At 56.8% G+C, this 20,110-nt stretch overlaps 2 protein-coding genes across 6 annotated transcripts in view; one reads left to right on the top strand and one right to left on the bottom strand.

Moving 5' to 3' along the window:
- The window catches only part of RIN3 (Ras and Rab interactor 3), a 78,701-nt gene extending 65,917 nt beyond the window's left edge, over window positions 1-12,784 (top strand). For 2 of the 3 annotated variants that reach the window (XM_040975135.1, XM_040975134.1), the window contains 3 exons: window positions 5,829-5,960; window positions 10,263-10,426; window positions 11,832-12,784. In XM_040975135.1, the coding sequence (XP_040831069.1) occupies window positions 5,829-5,960; window positions 10,263-10,426; window positions 11,832-12,143 (608 nt within the window). In that variant the 3' untranslated portion in view covers window positions 12,144-12,784. The remainder of the gene's footprint in view (window positions 1-5,828; window positions 5,961-10,262; window positions 10,427-11,831) is intronic. The other variant, XM_040975136.1, reaches the window with a different exon arrangement.
- Window positions 12,785-15,758: 2,974 nt separating this feature from the next.
- The window catches only part of LGMN (legumain), a 29,550-nt gene continuing 25,198 nt past the window's right edge, over window positions 15,759-20,110 (bottom strand). For 2 of the 3 annotated variants that reach the window (XM_040975132.1, XM_040975131.1), the window contains 4 exons: window positions 19,565-19,765; window positions 17,815-17,985; window positions 16,493-16,560; window positions 15,759-16,283 (listed from right to left, as the gene is read on the bottom strand). In XM_040975132.1, coding sequence (XP_040831066.1) covers window positions 16,244-16,283; window positions 16,493-16,560; window positions 17,815-17,985; window positions 19,565-19,765 — 480 coding nt within the window. In that variant the 3' untranslated portion in view covers window positions 15,759-16,243. The remainder of the gene's footprint in view (window positions 16,284-16,492; window positions 16,561-17,814; window positions 17,986-19,564; window positions 19,766-20,110) is intronic. The other variant, XM_040975133.1, reaches the window with a different exon arrangement.

The raw sequence follows: 20,110 nt of genomic DNA, 5'->3' as shown, positions 1-20,110 counted from the left end.
ATGGAGAAGGTGGCTCTTGCGATCCAAGGCGAAGAGAGCTGTGCTATTGGAGATGAGTGGATTGAAGGGCAGGACACTGCCGGAAGCAGTCACTCATCCACTCACCAGCACTGCTTGCTGCGTACCTTTAAGCTGCTCGTGGGAAAGCTGCGGGCAGTCATAGCGTCAAGGGAGCCCTCCAGAATGGGGTGATCGAACACTGTGAGGGGCAAGGAGATGTGCCCCAACGCCCTTCTCCAGGGGTCAGCTGAAATTCCACAAACGGCCCATGGGAGAAGCAGGAGAAGGGTGCCCGACTTTCCGCACCCAGAGGAGTATGTGTCCTGCCTCTACCCTGCACGCAGGGTCAGTCTCTACATCCCTGGCCAGGGTCCCCAGGCTGTGCACCCTGCAGGTGCGTGGAGTCAGAGGCCATGCTGAGGTGCCCCACAGTGTCTCTGATTGTCCCCCCACCACCGGCCAAGTGGCCACCAACAAGAAGCAACCCCAGATGTTGCACATCTGCCCTGGGGGCAACACAGTCAAGAGCCACCACGTAGCTTGCCCTGGGGGGAAAGTGAGGCAGCTCAGGCCAAGTGCCGTTTCTAGCAGGGTTAAACCAGTGCGTGTGTGACGGGTGAATTCCCGGAGACATAGGCCTGGGTTTCACATCCTTGCTTCTGAACTTGGCCTTGTTCCTCTAACGCCTCCTCCTTACTGGCTCTCATTTGCCAGGATTCTAAGACCTGAATTAGCCACATGCAGAACAACTCCAACCACAAAACAGTCTCCTCCTTCCCTCCCAAGAGCCTCTGCTTTGACACTGCCCGACTCAGCGCTCAGGAGAAGCCCCAGAAGTTGGCTGCCCCTCTGGCCTCCTTGCCTACACAGGCACCCTGTGGAAGCCCCGCCTACAGTGTTCTCCAATCCCATAGCAGGGCCCTGTCCTCTGTGCCAGTCCACACCAACTAGAACGCAGGCTCAGAGACGTGGAGCCCAAGCCACACGGCCTTGCAGGCTCATGCCCTTGCAGGCTCATGCCCTGGGGTTTCTACCACTGGGCTGTGCGAGCCTTTGCAAAAACTACCAAAAAAAAAAAAAAAGTTCTCAGCCTCTTGAGCCAGCTCGTTGGCCAGCTGGGAAGCTTGGGGCCCCTTGAGCAGGCAGAACATAACTGTCCACAGTCACTCACATGGCTGTCGCTCTCTCGCTGTACTCGTCTTTCACTGTCTAGAGCCCTGAGAGGTTGCCAAGGCCGGCCTTGCAGACTTTGTAGAAACTGAGTGTGGCTAAGATGGCAGGTGTCACTTGTCTGTCCTCTGGACCAGCAGGGCTGAGTTGTGGCCAGAACTCACACCCATGGGGCAGACCTTAAGAGAGACCTCCCGGTGCCAGCCCTGCATGGTGGCAGCCATAGAGGACCCCAAGGAGACTGTGCTGGCCCAGCCTGTGGAGCGGCACAGGCCTCCTCGGGCCCCCTGTAAGCTGCTCGGGCCGAACCCCGCAGGCAGGTGACCCAGCTGGCCATGGGCACTGCAGACAGGAGCTCTCCGCAGGGTGAGTGAACTCTTGGGGTTTTGAGCTGTCTGTTGTTTTGTCATTTGGGAGGCAAGAGAGGAAGAGCGCGTGCACTTGGCTGGCTCACACCCTCACGTGCCTGCAGCAGCACATGTAGCCTGGTACTGGAAACCAAGGCCAAGTCATCTGTGTGGGTGGCAGGCATCCTGTATGTCCACACTGCTGCTGCATCGCAGGGCCTATGCTGGCAGGAAGCTGCAATCCAGCCAGAACCAGGAATTGAACCCAGGCACTCACGCCCATATGGGAGGCGAGTGACTGAACCAGCCCCTGAACTGCTGGACCCAACACACGCCCCAGGCTCTGGGGGGCTTTCTCTTAGTTCCTTCACGCACCTGTACTTCTATCTTACTGGTCCCCACTGGAATTCAGATGAACTCATTCTTATTTCCTGGGCAGGTCAAGGAGAACTGTAGGGAATAAATGAATGAATGAGTGAATGAACAAGGGTGTTGTAACTGTTCTGAATACTAATTCTATCTCTCTCTCTCTCTCTCTCTCACACACACACACACACACACACACACACGTAAATGGAACTGAAGGGCATTGCTTCATCATGTGCCAGTGCAGCCTGGCCAGCCCGTTCTTCCCCACCAGGTCCCTGGGAACCCAGGCTCCGTCCATCCCAGTCCCCACCATCCTTGGGCTTTCTCTGCATCTTTAAGGTCACAACCCGGAAGTTAAATATGTTGTCACTTCCTCACCTCCCTGAATCCATCAGCCCAAATTTAGACCTAAGGCTGCCTGCCCCAAGCTGCAAGGGAAGCTGGGAAGTATAGTTCGGCCTTTGGATGGGCCACGCCTTGGGTGGTCAAGGGTTGTGTCCCTGAGCGAATAGGAGCACCTGGAAAATGCGGGGGTGCAGAAGCAGCCCACAGAGGCCAGTGCTTGTCCTGGACTGGGAGCAGACCGGGCAGGCCAGGAATGCAAGGCCCCTCCTTGGCCAGCTGGGTGTTGCCAGTTCTGGATGAAGCCGTTGGCTTTAGACGGGAAGGGGCAGGAGGGTAAACCCCAGCTCCAACTCCCTTTGGTCTTCATCCACCTTCCCATGTAGGGCTGCCCACCAGCGCCCACTGGCCGTCGCTTACCAGGGCTTGATATGTGCCAGCTGCTGTCGCAGGTCCCACCTACAGGGCCAGGCTTGGGGTGAGGCGAGACCATAAGGTGCAAGACGGGGTCATAGAAATCATACATCTGCAACACCCATCATGTGGTCATTATGTGATCTTTTTTTTTTTTTTTTTTTAGTTGAGTGGCTTTGAGCACAGCTGCAAAGTTGTGCAACTCAAACATCCCCAATTCCGGAATATTTTCATCACGCTAGGAAGAAAGTCTGCGTGCATGAGCCAGCGCTGCCCTGACCCTCATGCCCTGTCCCTGGCCGCTGCTGGCCTGCTTCCCGTCTCTGGATTTGCCGACTCAGGCCCTTTAGCAGGAAGAGGAGGAGGACTCTGTGAGAGTTCAGTGATTTGCTCCCAGGCCACATCTGACTGCAGACAAGGGGCCACGATTATTGGTTGTTTTTTTCCTCCACTGTGTAGCATTCTTTAATTTTGCTCTTAGTTTGAAATGGGACGTCACCTCTTGGGAAGCATCTCTGGCGTGCCCATTGCTCCTCTGGCTCGGTGTGGCGCAACGTGGCTCCAGACACCTGCATACTTTCTCTTAATCCTCCATCGGGCACTTTGTCCTGCAACCTCCATGCAAGGCTGGAGCGGGGACGAGGACTTGCTCTGACCCGCAGCTCTCCCCACTGCACCTCTGCAAGGCCAAGGCAGAATCCCACAGCCCCCTGAAGCCTGTATGAGGGTCGGGGCACCGCCACCCCTTCGCCGCTCCTTCTCACTGTTAGAAGGGGCAGGTGTAAACTCTTTAAAGAGAACTTTCCTCTCCCCTGGAACTGCCTGCCTCGAGCGGGATGTCACTGAGCAGATCTCCTGTCCATCAGAGCTCTTCACTTCCCCCAAAATGAAGCCACTAGGGCTTGAGTTGAGAAAAAATACCCGACTTCCCCAAGAAACAGATATATTTCTTTGCAACAATGAGAAGAGGGTTTAAAGACTACACTTTCCTCTTCACGTTAGCCACCAGGAAGCTCAAAGCCAAATGTGAGAACTTTTGTAGGCTCTGTACTTTTTTTTTGGTATTATAATGCTTATTGTAATTTGTATTGGTCTTTATGTGTACATTTTTTAAAATAATTCTTTATTTTTATTTGAAAGAGCTACAGAGAGAGGAGAGACAGAAAGGTCTTCCCTCCTTGGGCTTACTCCCCAAATGGCTATAATGGCTTGCTTAAGTTGGGCTAGTCAGAAGCCAGGAGCTTTTTCTGGGTCTCCCACCTGGGTGCAGCGGCCCAAGGAGCTGGGCCCTCTGCCATCTTTTCAGCAATTATCAGGGAGTTGGATTGGAAGTGAAGCCACTAGCACTCAGTCCAGTGCCCGTGGGCGATGCTAGCACTGCAGGTGGGGGCTTAGCATGCTATCCCATGGCAATAGCCCCTATTTTGCATTTCTGTTGACATTTTCCTGTTTTGGCAGGTGTGTGAGTGGACTTTAGCAAGTTTTTTGGAAAATGAAATTGAAAGATTTTTCTTTTAGTGTAAAAATTTATTTAAATCCAAGCCTGTTTTTTTCCATAATATGAGTTAGACAGAAACTTCTCAAAGGCCTTCTCCGGGGGCCAGCATCATGGTTTAACTGGCTAATCCTCTGCCTCTATGCACAGACATATGGGCACCAATTTATATCCTGACTGCTCCACTTTCCATCCAGCTCCCTGTTTACAGCCTGGGTAAGCAATAGAGGATGGCCCAAAGCCTTTGGACCCTGCACCCACGTGGGAGACCTGGAAGATGCTCCTGGCTTGATTGGCTCTGCTCCAGCTGCTGAGGCCACTTGGCGGGTGAACCAGCAGATGGAAGATCTTTCTCTTCTTCTCTCTGTGGATTTGCCTTTCCAACAAAAATAAATATTTTTTAAATATACTTTTCAAGGAACTATATAAATGAGTTTCAACCTTTTTTGCACCAGGATAGACTTCCCGTTTTATTTCATTTGCCATGAGCTTTTGAAAGTGCCTTGTATTCCCCGATAACTGCCTACATCCTTTGAAAACACGTCCAGTGGAAAAGCACTTCTGGAAGGAACTGTGGGCTGCTGGGCGCGGGTCCTGGCCAGTGTATTTATCTCAACTGAGACACCACGGGCCACAGTACTGCATGGCTCTCTGGGTCACACGCAGACCAATAGCCACCAGCTGAGATCTGGGGGCCCTTGTCTGAGAGGAAGTGAGAAGCTGGCCGGGCACCTACATGGCCATTCTCCACTACGCAGGGCTGCTCAGCCAAGTCTTACTTCCCCAGCGGCCCACGGCAGTGACGCGCTAGATCTCCAGGGCATTCTGAGCGGTCAGCGCCAGGTGGCCAGAGCCACGCCCATGCCACGCCCACGCCTGCTGTGGGGAGGCACCTGTTGGCTCTCCCCAGAACTTGACAAAGCCACAGCCTGGGGAGGGGTGCAATGAGATTTCGGGTCTCATCCAGTGCCAGGCAGGCTTGTCTTACAGGAGGGGAGGGAGATATGTGGCTGCTGTGATTGTCAGGGGCAGGAAAGTACCCAGAAACGCCCCTGTGAGGCACACAGCTGGGATGACTGGGTGGGGCTGAGAACGGTCACGTAAACTGAACTTGGCAAAGAGGGGGTGGTCGTGGGGAGAGGGAAGGGGTGGGGGGCTGGCTCATTGTCAGGGGGCACCTCCTCTCCGGGAGGCCCCGTCCAGGTCCCTCCTAGAGTTGGGGAGCTGAGGCAAACTCTGCCTCACCTGCACGTCCCTGCCCCTGACTCGAGTAGGGAAGGACCCCAAGGACTGCCTCCCGGGCGAACGCTGAGCACTGCGGCTAAGACCCCACTTGGAACCCTCACTTCCCAGCATCCCAAAGGGGAGCACCTGGTGTTGGATCCCATCTCTGCCCTGGATCCAACTTCCTTCTTGCTAATGCAGCTGCCCACACAGGTGACAGGTGATGGCTCAAGTCCTTGGCACCGTGCCACCCACGTGGGACACTAGACTTGGGTTCCAGCCTGCTGGCTTCTGGCTCTGGCCTGACCCAGCCCCCCAGCTGTGGCAGACACTCGGGGAGTGAACCAGCAGAAGGAATCTCTCTCTTCCTCGTTCTCTCTCTCCCCTCTGTCTCTGCCTGTCAAATGAAAACAGCGTTTTCCAGGAAGAGGCCCAGGTCATCGCTGCCTTGTCCTTCCTCCTCCCAGGAAAGCCGTACGGGGCGGACGACTTCCTGCCGGTTCTCATGTACGTGCTGGTGCGGAGCAGCGTCACCGAACTGCTCCTGGACGTGGAGTATATGATGGAGCTCATGGACCCTGCCCTGCAGCTGGGGGAGGGTGAGTGCCTGCCCCTTCTCCCCCTTTCCCCTACTCGCCCCTGACTCAGCCTCCTGGGTGCAGGGCTGAGGCTGAGCCCCGGGGACATGGTGTGAGAGTCACTCCTGGGCGGTAGCAATGAGCCAGAGGCCCATGGTGGGGCGTGATCCTGTGGATATGCAGCCAGGAAGGGCCTCCTGGAAGAGGTGCCACCAGAAAAGATGAGAACAAACCACCCAGATGCAGAAAGGCCTTGCTGGGAGTTGGCAGCTGTTATGGATCCTCACGGGAGTGATGGTTCCTTAGGCGGAGGGCCCCGGCTGCAGCTCTTGGGCCCCCTGCCCGTCCGGCCTGGGTCTTGGTCTCTGGCAGTGGGAGGAGGACAGTGTCCTGCGAGGGCAGCCCCTGCGTCCCCAGTAGGTGGGGACAGAGATGTGGTTTGTGCCACCGCACCCTCCTGGTTCCTTCCTCTCCTTCTCACGACTTCCTCCCGCCCACTGAGCCCCTGAGGTGCTGTCCCCAGCCCAGACCTCAGCTCTGGAAGGGGCCTGCCGGCTTGTCCCCTGAGACTGCAGCCTGCAAGGTCAGAGGGGGCGGTCAGGCCCTGATGGCCCCTGCGGGCCCTGCAGTTCCCAAGGTTGTCCCACACGGCCTGTGTCCGTCTGCGTTTGGTGCATCTCTGGAGGCCCGTGCGGCGGGGGCAGTTCTGTGAGTGCTGCCAGCTCGAGGATGTGTGCTCAGCCGTGACACTGTCATCGTGTGGCTTTGGGACATCTGAAGCCATTTTTTCTTCTCAGTTAAAATCTTCCTACTAGTGGGTCAGTTTATTTCTCAGGAGGATCTAAGAGTTTGTGAGAAACCAAGCTTTGTTGAGCAGTAATGATCTTCTGTCTGGCACATCCACTCTTGTATCCATCAATTTATTGTCTACACATCCACCTGTCTGCTCATCCATGCGTCTGTCTGCCCACACATCCATCCATCTATCCAGCAACGTCTGTGTCTATACATCCACTTGTCTCTTTATCCATCTACCCTTCCATCATCCATTTATCAGCTGCATATCCACACGTGCACCTCTTCATCCATCCGCCCAACTACTCATCCCTCTCTCACCCACCCATGCACCCACCAGCCTGCCCCCTCGGCCCTGCCAGACACCTGTGAGAATGAATGAGTGCTTTGTTGTTCACGCCATATTTTGGACATCACCTGCTTGTGCCTTCCTGCTTGATTTCCCTAGCCCTGTGAGCGCACGCGCGTACACACACACACACACACACACACACACACACACACACACACGTGTGGAAGGATCCCCAGACCCAGGAGGCAGGGAGAGGCTCCACCACTGAGGCCGGAAGACAGAAGGGGAGGGAGGCAGGGCTGTGGGCAGGATTAGCTCGCAGAACTCTGCATTCCCCAGGCCCTGCCCCCCTCGGAGGGACAGATGTGTCGACTCCGCCCTCCCAACACACATTCAACAGGAAGCTGTGCGTGGCCTTGAGGGCTGCTGTGCCTGAAACAGCTACAAGTTCAAGGTTCACATGTCAAAAGTCACGGCAGACAGCACAAGCTGCCGACACTGAGCCAAGGGCAGGTGCTCCCACAAGCCAGCAGCCCAAGCATCAGCAGCCTCGTGTACAGAAATTTCTCACTTCAACAAGAGTGTTACTCTAACTTAAAAAAAAAAAAAAGTCCCTAAAGTGGTTGGGAGATGCTGGTTATCCAGGGCAGGATGGGTGCTGGAGCCAGGCTCAGTTCCATGTGTCTCCAAGCTCCCATGAGCCTGACTGCTCCCTGTTGAACACAGGCCCCCAGGCCAGCAGTCACGTCCCTGGGGAGCCCTGTTTCCTGAGCTTGTGCCCCACACAGGAATGGAAACAGGGGAAGGGACACCAGGTCCTACTATCCTTGCAGCAGGTGTGTGGGGCCAGAGCAACCAGCGACTTCCTATAGACCATAAAGAGGGCCTAGTCGCTGGCTGCTGGGGCACTGCCCCTGGCCCCCCATCTGACCTCTCTCCCTTGCTGCCACCACTCCAGGAAATCATCGGGTGCACAGTAGACCCAGCAGCTCCTGGGCGCCTGACTGGAGGCAGTTCATAAATCCACACCTGTCCCAGAAGCACCAGCACAGCCCCTGCTGGCTGATAGCTGGAGCATCAGACCAGGCAATGAGGTCTTACCCAGTGCAGGCCTGTCCAGTTGTTGGGCAGCCCAAGCCGCTCCAAAACTCACAGTGGGCTCTCCTGCCACCTGGTGGTCCTAGCCGGAACTGCATATCCTCAAAGCCAAATTGGCTAGGCAAAGGGGCACTCTGGCTGTGAGTAGGCCAGAGGGTCCTAGACAGGGTTCAGGGATCGCCCCATCTCCTAAGAGGGAGAGACGCCTCCAGGGCTCCTCCGTGGGGTTAGCAACCCAGTGCTCTGAGCGATGCAGTGGCTGGAGGGGCTAGGGAGGCCCTGACAGGCAGATGCGTGAGTGGTCTAGTGGTCCCGCACACCAGAATGCAGGAGAACATGAATACAGAATTGCCAAAGCCGCCTTGTCTCCCATTTGGCCATGACAAATTACATGACCTGTGGGCATGAACTTTCCCGTATGGGCAGTAGAGCAGATGGGGACGTATAGCTTCACCCAGTGGACACAGAACAACCCACAGGGTGGCCAAGAAGAATACCCTTGGCATGGACATGTCCATTAAAGCAGCCCTGGACAGCCAGCAATCACTGGCCAGCTCGCATGTCTCCACACCCGGCCGCAGTCTTGAAGCCTGTCACCTCAGATCACAAAATAGCTGCTGTGCCCCCTGCGCTCACCTCTGTGCTCCAGGACACGCAAAACCCCACAAAGCTGTCATCCTAATCTCTGTGCTGCCCAGAGATCTCCACTTCCCTCCACAGACCCCCAGCAGAGGTCTGCTGCCTTCTCTGGCTAGCTGCAAGGGAGATCTGGGATTTTTGTCAGGTGTTACCTAGGGAAAAAAAGTGGGGTTGGAGGGAGAAAGAAAAGAATGGATGGAGAGTGGTAGGGAAGCCCATGGCAGTGCCACGGGCATGGGCAGAGCTGGAGAGTAGAAGGCAGACTGCCCAAAGCCACCTCCTCCTGTGGGTCCCTGACCACCGTGTGACCCTGGCCACTCCCCCTCCCTCCTTCTCTGGCTCCTGGTTTCCTGTGTAAAGCGAAGGGGCTCACCGCTCCTCTTGCCGAAGTTCCCAACAAGTCAAGTGGAATGAACGTGTGGCATCCGTGCACGCGTTCTTCTGTGCACAGCTTTCATTGTGAAACCTCGTGGAAGCCTTGCAGCTGGAAGCACCTCAAAGCTTCAGTCACTTCACAAAGCAGCGGGCAGCGAGAACCGGGCCCAGTTAGCTCAAGAAGGTGGAAGGAAACGGAGGAGCAAATGATAAGTTTCACCAACTTCAATTTTATTATTATTATTTTTTTAGATTTATTTATATCTATTGCAAAGTCAGATATGCAGAAAAGAGACAACGATCTGTCCGCTGATTCACTCCCCAAGTGACCGCAGTGGCTGGAGCTGAGCCAATCCAAAGCCAGGAGCTTCTTCCTGGTCTCCCACGTGGGTGCAGGAGCCCAAGGCTCTGGGCCATCCTCAGCTGCTTTCCTAGGCCACAAACTGGATAGGAATCAGGGCTGCTGGGATTAGAACCGGCACCTATGTGGGATCCTGGTGCGTGCAAGGCAAGGACTTCAGCCACTAGGCCACTGCTCCTGGGCTTAACCTTTAACTTTAAACTGCATGTAATGGTGCAACCATAATCAGAACTTCTTCTGCATTGCTTTTAGAACAGACAATACATTCACAAGGACTCACATTTTAAAAACATCTACTTGGGCACCAGAGTTGTCACACAGCATGTTAAGCCACTCCCTGCCAGCTTGAGTTCTGGCTGCTCTGCTTCCAATCCAGCTCCCTGCCACTGTGCCTCGGAGAACAGCCAGGGGCAGCCCCACTGCTTGGGGCCCTGCATCCATGGGGGAGCCCTCGCTGGATGAACTTCCAGGCCTCCTGACTTTGACCTGGCCCAGAGCTGACTGTTGTGGGTATTTGGAAAGAGAAACAAAGTTTGGGAGCTCGCCTGTGCTTGCTGGCTGGTTTGCTCTCTTCCTCCCTCTGTCTGTGTTGCTCTAAGTATAAACCTGGTGAGACCGTGGAACCAGTGTGAGATTGGAAGCAGGTGCTGGAGCTGCAGTGGCAGTGGGTGTGGCCAAGAGTGAGTGGGCGGGACTGGCCAGCCACGAAGGGGCGGGGCGGAGGCGGTCCCAGCTCAGCCTCCTCCCATCCTCGTCCGTGCAGGCTCTTACTATCTGACCACCACCTATGGAGCCCTGGAGCACATCAAGAACTACGACAAGATCACGGTAACGCGGCAGCTGAGCGTGGAGGTGCAGGACTCCATCCACCGCTGGGAGCGCCGGCGCACGCTCAACAAGGCCCGGGCCTCGCGCTCCTCCGTGCAGGTGTGGCTGGGGTGCAGAGATGGGGTGGGTGGGACCATGGACCGCGCACCGCCTTCAGAGCGGCAAGGAGGGGGCCCCAAGCCCCTCCCTGTGTCCAGTTCTGATCAGACAGCCGAGCTGGGTTTGGCAGGAATAAGCCAGTCACTGCCAGCCCTCGGCACCTGCCATGGCCTAGCACCTCTGGCCTTGGAGTTGGGAGTGTCTGGCTTGGGGAGTCCCACCAGCCATGCTGTATAGCCTTGGGACCCTAGACAAACACAGGGACCTCTGCCAAGGGTCCCTTACCCCTAGCCTGTCCTCCCAGGTCCTGATCAGACTTCTGCCATGTTACCCCAGCCCCCGCCGCAGCCTGCATGCCAGCCTGCCACTTTTCAAGAGCCCAGCTTCCCCGTTGCCCTGCCCCCACAATGCTGTCCTGCCCCTCCCCACTTGTGCTGCTGTTACTGTCCATCCTGCAAGACCACTCAGCTGCTCTAACAGACTCCACTGGGGAGCCTTCCCTGAATCCCACACCCACTTCCCACAGGCTGAGTGAGACCCCTGTGTGCTGCCCAGCCGTGTCTGTCACTCCTATAACCATCCACGTCAACCCGTGCTGTGGCCCTGTGTGCAGGGAGGCACCCAGGGGCTCCACACCCAGGGTCCAGGACAGAAGAGCTGTCATCTTCCAGAGCACCTGGAGCCCACCCACCCTGAACACCATTCCTGGCTTTTAAGATAGCCCAGCCATCATGGGGCAGCAATCCAGTCCCCCCGGGGCAGGAGGTACACGTTCTGGACCCTGAGCAATCCAGCCACTCTCTGTCCCCACAGGCTGGCTTCCCAGGCCATAGATGACCCAAATTCATGAGAGCCCCAGCCTCAGCCCCTCCCAGCTGCCTCCACACCCTGGCCTTCAATCCCGTCCCTTGGGTGAGAGCCCAGAAGACAGAACCCCCTGGGAGGCTTGATGGGAGACTAAGTGGACACAGGCAGGGAGAGACAGGCTGTGCCAAGTGGTGGCCATGGCCCCATGGCCTGACTGCCGCCACCACTCCGTCCAGCAGGGGGCAGCCCGCGCCCAGCGGATGGCACCTGTACAGAAGGAGGTGCCAGGCTCCTAGTCAGCTCCTGCTTCCTTGCAACCGGGAGCCCAGCCCATGCCCCAGGACTCACTCTGAGAGGGCCAGGAGCTGCACGTGTGCGCACAGGAGCTCCCACCCCAGCCCCCAGCATGCGAGGAACCCTCTCCCTGCCCTGCCTACTAAGCCCAGATGCTGGGAGCTCAGGAAGAATGGAGTGATGGGGTCAGGAGACCCGCAGGGAAGTACACAGAGGGAGGGGTCGCAGGTGCACTAGCCCCCCATCTGCGCCACGCTCCTGTGCCGTGCGCCAGCGACCGTGAACCCTCCCTGTCGCCCCGCAGGACTTCATCTGTGTGTCTTACTTGGAGCCCGAGCACCAGGCACGGACGCTGGCTTCGCGGGCGGACACGCAGGCGCAGGCGCTGTGTGAACAATGCGCTGAAAAGTTCGAGGTGGCGCAGCCGCAGGAGTACCGGCTCTTCGTGCTTGTGGACGGGCGCTGTTTCCAGCTGGCCGACGAGGCGCTGCCCCACCGCATCAAGGGCTACCTGCTGCGGAGCGAACCCAAGCGCGACTTTCACTTCGTATACCGGCCCCTGGATAGCGGCGGCAGCCCTCCTTGCCTTGTGGTGCGAGATCCCAACTTCCTGTGAGGCAGGGTGGCCGCGGGGTCTCTGAGGGAGGGATCCCTGAAGACCTGTATGTGGAGCAGGCAACCTGGGCACATTTGCCTGGGCACACTTCCACGTGCAGCCACACGTGCATATTACCCAGAGCATGCCAAGGCCAGTGTGGCAGGATGCTTGTGAAAACACGACCAAGGAGCAGCCAAGGACGCTTCCCAGGAACAACTCATAGCCCCAAGACCAAGAAACAGACTCAGGGCCGGAAGTGGAGCTGCAGCAGGCAAGCCCACTCCCTCCCCACAGCTCCTTCAGCCACCCCATTCCTCTTTCTCAGGAAGAGCCCAGGGTTCATTTGCCAAGTTCAAGCAAGGAAGGGGTGCCTGCCCACAGATGCTCCCCTGCCCCCTGCCCCTGGGCTGGGCTGTTGGGGTCTGCCCAGCCTCCCAGGAGCATCTCAGGTGTGTATGGAGGAGATGGGGGGGCGGCTGCCCTGCCTCCACCATCAGTCGTGACAGAAGCAGCCAGGACACAACAGGACCATCCAGTGGCCACATAGGGGAGTACACAGGGACGCTTCCCTGGTGGACACTTCGTTCCCACCCCCAGGCAGCCAATGGAAGAGACACCTGGTTGGATGGGGGGAGAGGAATAAAAGCTCTTTTGAAAACGGCATCTGCTATGTTTGGGGGTCCTCAGCCTCTAACACATGTCTTCCCAGGTGGGGTTACAGAGGCCCTGCCTGCCCCTGAGGGGGCCTGTCCTCCACAGGAACCTGGGGCTTAGGCTCAGCCACCTGCAACCTTGGGGACCCTGGGCCATGGCTGCCCTTGGCCATCTCTGTCCTGGGTTCTCATCCCTCCTAACCCCGGGTCCTTTTCACAGTCATCTCTCCCCTTTCTGCCTCTGCTATGGGGACACCATTCCCAGTAGTCTTGCTTGACCGACTCCTACCCACCCTTCAAAGCCCAACTTCTCCAGGAAGCTTCCCTGAATGCTCAGGCTGGACCAAGCAGTCCTGACCCATGTCCCCAGTTCTTGCTTCACAAATCACACCTATGTGCTGTTGTTTCCCAGCTAGCCTGGGACTATGTGTGGTTGCATCCTGGCCTTGGTTAGAAATAGCTGCTCATCAGTGCCTCCAGTGTAGGCCATAACATTCACCTCACCCCAGTGTGAGTGGCCATGAACAGGTGTCCAGGCTTGGGGAGCTGGCCTTAGCACACTTCAAATCCTAGGATCCAACCCTCTTATTGGCTGGCCAGCAAACACCTGTTGTACTCTGGGTCCAGTCAGTTCAGTGGGCGACACACCCTATTCTACCCTACCCCTGCCCAGTATACATTGCCTGGCCCCAGAGGTTGACGACACAGATGTGAGGAAGCAGAGAAAGACCCCACAGCAGGGGGGCAGCTGGCCACAGCCTCACAGTGTCCCCACCCTCGTGGCCACCAGTCTGCCACAACACACCATCCTCAGCTTCTGACACTGCCTTGGGTGTGGTGGGGCCACACTGTCTCCTGACCCCCAACCTCTGAGGCATGGAGGCCTCTGCCTGCCACTGGTCCTGCACTGGCGGGGAAGGAAAGAGGGGCCCCCTGTGGGCAAGCACATGACAGCCCAAGCTGGAGTGAAGTAGGGGTTTGGAGCAGAGCACCAGGCTCCCCCTGGGTCCTGTGCCAGCCAGCGGACAGAGCCCTCCAGTTGACTGGTTTGAGGGGCTCCTGGTAAGGATACCAGGTATGTGAGGGTAGGCTGGGTCCCACCTGTCAGGAGAAGCCAGGGAGCTGGCTGCCTGGGGAGCAGAAGGAGTAGGGTTCTGGTTACCTGATGCCCCTGTGTGGGGAGCAGGGTGCTAAAGCCGCTCCTGGGACCAGGAGGGGCCGTTGCAAGATGGCAGCTGGCCCAGGGCCAGGAGGCAGAGCTGGTCTCACCAGCAAGTAAACAGGAAGTCACAGGATGGGCTAATGTCCCCGCTGCAACTACTGGCCTATCACGTAGCGCCAAGTGGACCCATGGGGAGAAGTGATTGGTTGAGAACAATATAAAAGTAGCTGGTAAAAGCTGGAGGAGGACGACAGGACGACTGCGATGGAGGGTGGACAGACGGACAGATAAATGAAGACGGACGAGAAAGACTGGGGGCAGAAAGAGGGCCGGCCAAAGAAGCAGGGAGGAAAGCTTAGACCAATGGGGACAGGAGCAGCGGAGAGAGAAGAATTTAAACATGGCCGCTTTTGGCAGTAAGGGGTTTGGTTGTGGTTCCAGTTTTTCCCAGACCCTCAAGAGCGTGCCTTGTCATTTTTAGTGTTGCCGCTGCTGGGCGGCAGCGACACCCCTGTCCCCAAGAAGGTGGGAAGATCAGATCTTGGGCAGGAGATGGATCACCCTCGCTGAGCTTTGGGGGTGTCTCATGTGGGCTAGTACGCCCCATACACACCATCTCACCCACATGACTGCCCGAGGGAAGCCTTCCCTTACACATTTGATCGTCAAGGCTTGAAGACCACAAGTGTCCCAGTCTCTTGGGGTCCCACCAACTAGGGGCTTAACCAACAGGACCTCCTACTCAGCCCCAAGGGCTCCCAAGGACTCCCCTGCTTGTGGACAACCTCCTCCTGTGTCTACACCGCTCTCCTCCGGGCAAACTCAACCTTCCTCTCTTAACTTAAGAACATGGGGCTACTGGATTAGGGCCCTCCCACACAACCTCACTGAACCTTAATTCTCAGGGCTTCGACTTTCAAGGGACCCCTGCCAGAGCTGAGGGGCCAAAGGAGGAGGCTGGCAGGCCCTGGCAGAGGGTCCGGCATATTGGTACAAAGTATGTTGCAATCCTTGTGTTTCTTCACATATATTTGAATACTCTCATGTCTGATAATTTGTACCCAAAATATATAAAAAACTTTTTGTTTTTTGACAGTAAAAACAATTCAATAGCTGGAACCATGGAACCACCATCTTTCAGTAATTTTCCAAGACAACAAACACCAAGAGAGGCGAGGTGCTGGAGTCCTTGCCTTGTATGTGCTGGGATCCCATATGGGTGCCGGTTCATGTCCTGGTGGCCCCGCTTCCCATCTGGCTCCCTGCTTGCGGCCTGTTAAAGCAGTGGAAGATGGCCCTACATCTTAGGGCCCTGCACACTTGTGAGAGACCCAGAGTAGGTCCCCTAGGAAGCATTCTGTTACAGCGACCCACAATGACCAAGGCAGAAATCAAACAGACGTGGTTTAAATACACAGACCTCATTTCTGATGGCACATGAACCACAGGAGAGAGACAAAGAGACAGAGAGATTTTCCATCTGCTGATTCATTCCCCTAACAGAAACCACAGCCCGAGCTGTGCCAGTCAGAAGCCAGGAGCCAGGAGCTTCTCCCAGGGCTCCCACATGAATGCAGGAACCCAAGGACTTGAGCCATTCTCTACTATTTTTCCAGGTCATAAGCAGAGAGTGGGACACTTTAGGAAGCACCTTGAGAATCCATGCGGACGAAGGGAAAGGCAGCCCATAGTAAGACAAAGAGCAAGTCATCATGGCAGAGCAGCCGCGAGTCCAGCAAGGGGAGTAGAGGATGGAGGTGGGTGGGGGAGGGGAGGCTGGAAGCCACAGAGGAGCGGGGACCAAGAATGAGTCCTTGCTCAGTTACAGACCTTTATTTCCCAGGACTCATCTGTTTTTGCAAAATAAAATACAAAAAGCAATCAAAAAGTATGATTTTTCTAAAAAATAGTCTTCCATATAGGGCTCAGAACCTTCTTCATAAAATCACTGTGAAGGCCTGAAGAGGCTTGGGCTCTGGAGGCCCCCCTGGAAGCCCCTCTGCTGGCTAGAGGCCCCGCGGCATTCCCGCACCTGGCCAGCCGGCGGGACAAAGCCAAGCTGCGGCGGGCACACCTCTCCCGGCCCAGCTTTACCCTCTCACATCTGTAGCTTCCTGGAGCCTCCTGCGAGGGCTGCCCACGGCCAGGGAGAAGGGCAGGGCATGTGCCCTCCTGCGAGAGAAAGGCCCGGAAAGGGACAGGAGCCTGGGGCGGGGGCTCGGGCCTCCTTCTGTTCCACCTCTTCAGGTTCTGATCAACACACAGGCTAAGGGCGTCTTGACACGTACAAAAGGAGAATTTCTCTAGTAGTGCAGGCACACCTTGTCCATGGACAGTTTTATCCTGTGAGAGAGGAAAGGGCTGTGTTAATGCTTAAAACATACTCCAACACGGAGGGGACCAGCAGGTGTGTCCAAGCAGCCGCTAATGGGTGGTGTGGCTGCCTGGGACGGAGGGCAGGAACAAGGCCGCTGCTGCAGGACTGGCCCTCTGTCGTCAGAATCACACTGACCGCCCCCCAACGCCCTGACCCACGCCCCGTGCGCACTCACCTGCTGACTGGGTAAGACTTCTCACAAAGGTTGGCCAGCACATACAAGTGTCTCAGTGCATACTCATACTGGGGGCAAACAAGTGAAAAACAAGAATAAGATGCCATCACATCCTCGCTCCTTTAAATTACATTCCGCAATCATGGAAGGACAGTAGCTTGGCAGGTGGCTCAGGGACCTCAGCACCCTGGGACGGCCCAGCGGTGTTTAGGAACTGACCCCTTCAGGCCGGTGTCTGCCCCCAGCACAGGGGGCGGCAGCCTGCTCCATCCACTGGACCCTGATGGAGAGCCCGCCATGGTCCTGCTCCCCTCTGCTGCCTCACTCAGGGCTCTGAAGGGCTTGCTGCTGGGAGGGTCGTGTCAATGAGGAGGTGGGATGGGATGCGAATGCAAAACTAGACACAACATGTGAGACTAAGACAATGGGGAGGGGTGGTTATCTTGAGAAAACTTCAGAGGAGCCCAGGACACTCAGGAGGGAGAAGGGAGAGAGGCCCCTGGCATGGTTCCCAGCAGCAGCAAAGCCAGGCTAGTGGGTGCTGCCCTGCCACAATGGGCATGGCGGTCACCGAGACTGGAGAGCTGGGCTCCAGGGAGAGGACACGGACAGAAACAGATCCTGGACAGGACCAGGGTCCAAGCTGCGCCCACTGCCCCTCCAGGGCTTGGTACCTGAACCTCAGTGTGGACTCTGAGGGAAGGGTCACAAGAGACCAGCACCTAAGGGGATGGGCAGGGCCAGGGGACAAGGGCTGGTGGGGACAGTCGACCTGCACAGAGAGCTAACCACTCTCTAAAGCCAGCACAAATGGCAGCTGCCCTAGGAGTGCTTGAAGAAAGTTGTGGAAGATAGAGGGTTGAACTCCATGCAAACAGGTGCCCTTCCTAGTTTATCTAGCAGCAGTCATTTCAGACAGTGGCTGGGACACCCAGGTGCCCCTCAGAGTGTGCCCAGGCTCTGGCTCCTGATGCCAGCTTCCTGCTAGCACAGGCCCTGGAGGCTGCGGGGATGGCTCGAGGGAGGGGCTGAGTGTCACCCGCACCTGAGGCCTGCAGTGGGTTCCCGGCTCCCAGTGCTGGCTCTGCTCCCTCCTGGTGCTGTGGGTATTTGAGGAGTGGAGCGGTGCAAGGGGGAGCTCTCCCCTCCTTGGCCTCAACCAGGTAGCTGGTGTTTTGTTTTGTTTTTTAAATGCTGATTATATTAAAAGCTACGTATGGAATTCATGTTGTTAGCAACAAAATAGACTTCTCTTTTAGTTCTATTTTTCCAGGAATTTTTTCAGGGGGCAGGACAAAGGGGGCCTGGGGCATGGGGCTCACCGTGGAGGAGTGCCAGTTGAAGCAGTGCGTGCGGAAGTGCGTGACAGCCGCCTCATAACAGCTGTGCTTCGTGAGTGGAGCCCTGGAAGTCAGGAGCTTCTTGACCTCTGCCGGGGATGGCACCAGCAGATTCACTATCTGGTACACCGACTTCTCAATGATGTTCCTGGCCTGGGGAGAAACACTTGCTGAGTGTGGTCTCTTGCAAACCCCTAGACCACTCTGAAGCCAGTTGCTGCATAAACCCTCATCCCGCTCCAGGCAAGCCAGACCCTGCCCTGCCATGGTTATAGGGGTATGGGCAGCATTCTGAGCTGGGCAGCAGCCTTGGCTGGGCATGCCCTGCCCGACAGGGCTCTGCTGACACATGGCTCTCACATCTAGAGACTCCAACAGCAACCTGGACCCACTCTGAGGAAAGAAGGGCTGCAGGACCTGCACCCCCAAAGCTGAGGCCCTAGCGCAGCAGTGTCTGAGCCCAGGTAGAGAAATGCTCTCATGTGATGACCAGCTGACACACTGAAAACAAATCACGAATGGGCGCCTGGATGCCGAGATCCCCGCATGGCACTGGGCAGTGCCTGGTTTGATTCTAAGCTTTGGTGTCAGCTCGCACCTTCTCCCTCATGCAAACCTGGGAGGCAGTGGTGACAAGTGACTGTGTCGCTGGACCCCTGGCGAGGGCCCTGCATGGGGCTCCTGGCACCTGGCTCGGGCCCTGCAGGGGCTCCTGGCACCTGGCTCGGGCCCTGGCATCCTGGAAACAAGCCAGTGGAGTGAGCATCCCTCTTCCTTCACTCTGCTTCCCACATGAATTATGTGGCACAGGAAGCCGCTGCTTGGGACCCCTGCCCACGTCAGAGGGCCAAGGCCTGGCCACCGCCCTGCAGATCTGGTTCCCAGCGAGTTCAGGCACAGCGACCCTGCCACCCACGCGGGAGACTCGGGCTCCTGGCTTCAGACTGACCCACCCCTGACTGCTAGGAACATCTGGATCAGTGAACCAACAGATGGGAGATCTCCCAACCTCTCTCTGTATCTTGTTCTTTCATGCAAATGAAAATTAATTTTCAAAAATAATTTTCAAAAATTTTAGCAAAACAAAACAAATCACAGTTTCGCTTTTTCATTTTTCCTGGAAAGCCCAGGCTGCATCCAGCGCGTCCCTCATCATGTTGGCTGATGGGGACAAGTGCGCTCACACGGAGCCCATGCTGTCAGAAGAGCCAGCAGGCACCCTGGAGGCAGTCCTGCTGGCTGCGCGACACGGACATGCTGCTGAAGGCAGTGGTGGCCGTTTCAGGAACAGCAAACACAGTTCTGGGTGTCAGGTGCTGGCTGCTTTCCTGAGACGGCAGGAAGCTGGAGAACTGCCGTGAAAGGTACAGTTCATAATGACAGGCGGTGAGAAAACACCGTATCTGCTGTCTTCTCACAGCAGGGTATTAATGAAGGAAATATCCACATGACCCAGTTTTGGGCAGGACACAGGACACCAGCAGATGGCTTTCCCCCCCGCACTGCTGTGCTCCTTACGGCCCCAGAGGTCAAGGTGAGCCTCCCAAGCCAGAGTGAAGACAGCCCCATTCTGCTCCTGGCCTGGCTCTCACACAGCCGCCAAGTCCAACATGTTCCTGGGCAGCAGGCAAGGGGACCCACATGAGGCAGGAAACACGCCCACCCGCAGAGGCAGGGACCATGCTCCGGCGCAGAGCAGTTCTCAGCCAGGGCTCCTGTCTCCACCACTCACGTTCAGGTGACTCTGAATGTGGGCTGAGAGCTTCTTGACGTCCTCCAGGTCGTTGGTGCGCATCAGCTTCCTTTTGAGGATCCTGAGCGGCACCTCTGGGCCTGGAGTGAGGTCCAGGTGAGTGACCGGGGGCAGAGAGATGGGAGAACTGGCTCTGTGCCGCATGCCCTGAAACTGCATCAGCTTCATGCTGGAGATCGACTGCAGAGGGAGGGAGGGAGTGGGCAGGTTAGGGGCGAGAAGCAGACGCACTGAACAGGCCCCGGGCCCGCCCCTCAGAAGGCTCCCCATTCCCTCCTCAGAGCTTGAGCACCAGGGAAGGGCCCCTGGTGCAAACCCCCAGTTTTCAGTACGGGAAGCTGCAGAAACACACAACATGCTCTGCAGCAGAACTGGTGTCCTGCCCCATGGGAAGGATGACTGCGGGCAGAGCTTGACCTACAGCTGTTTCATCCAGTGGTGGCCGTGGGCTCTGCTCATACCCACGTGGCCAGCAGCAGGGAGGAACGAAGCCGCTGACCAGGAGACGGCTGAACTCTAGGTCCA

The sequence above is a fragment of the Ochotona curzoniae genome, unplaced genomic scaffold (genome assembly GCF_017591425.1).
Source record: "Ochotona curzoniae isolate NIBS_2020 unplaced genomic scaffold, NIBS_Ocur_1.0 contig_2688, whole genome shotgun sequence".
Taxonomy (NCBI): domain Eukaryota; kingdom Metazoa; phylum Chordata; class Mammalia; order Lagomorpha; family Ochotonidae; genus Ochotona; species Ochotona curzoniae.
The sequence above is the reverse complement of the archived record's forward strand: the minus strand, read 5'-3'. Positions and strand labels throughout refer to the sequence as shown.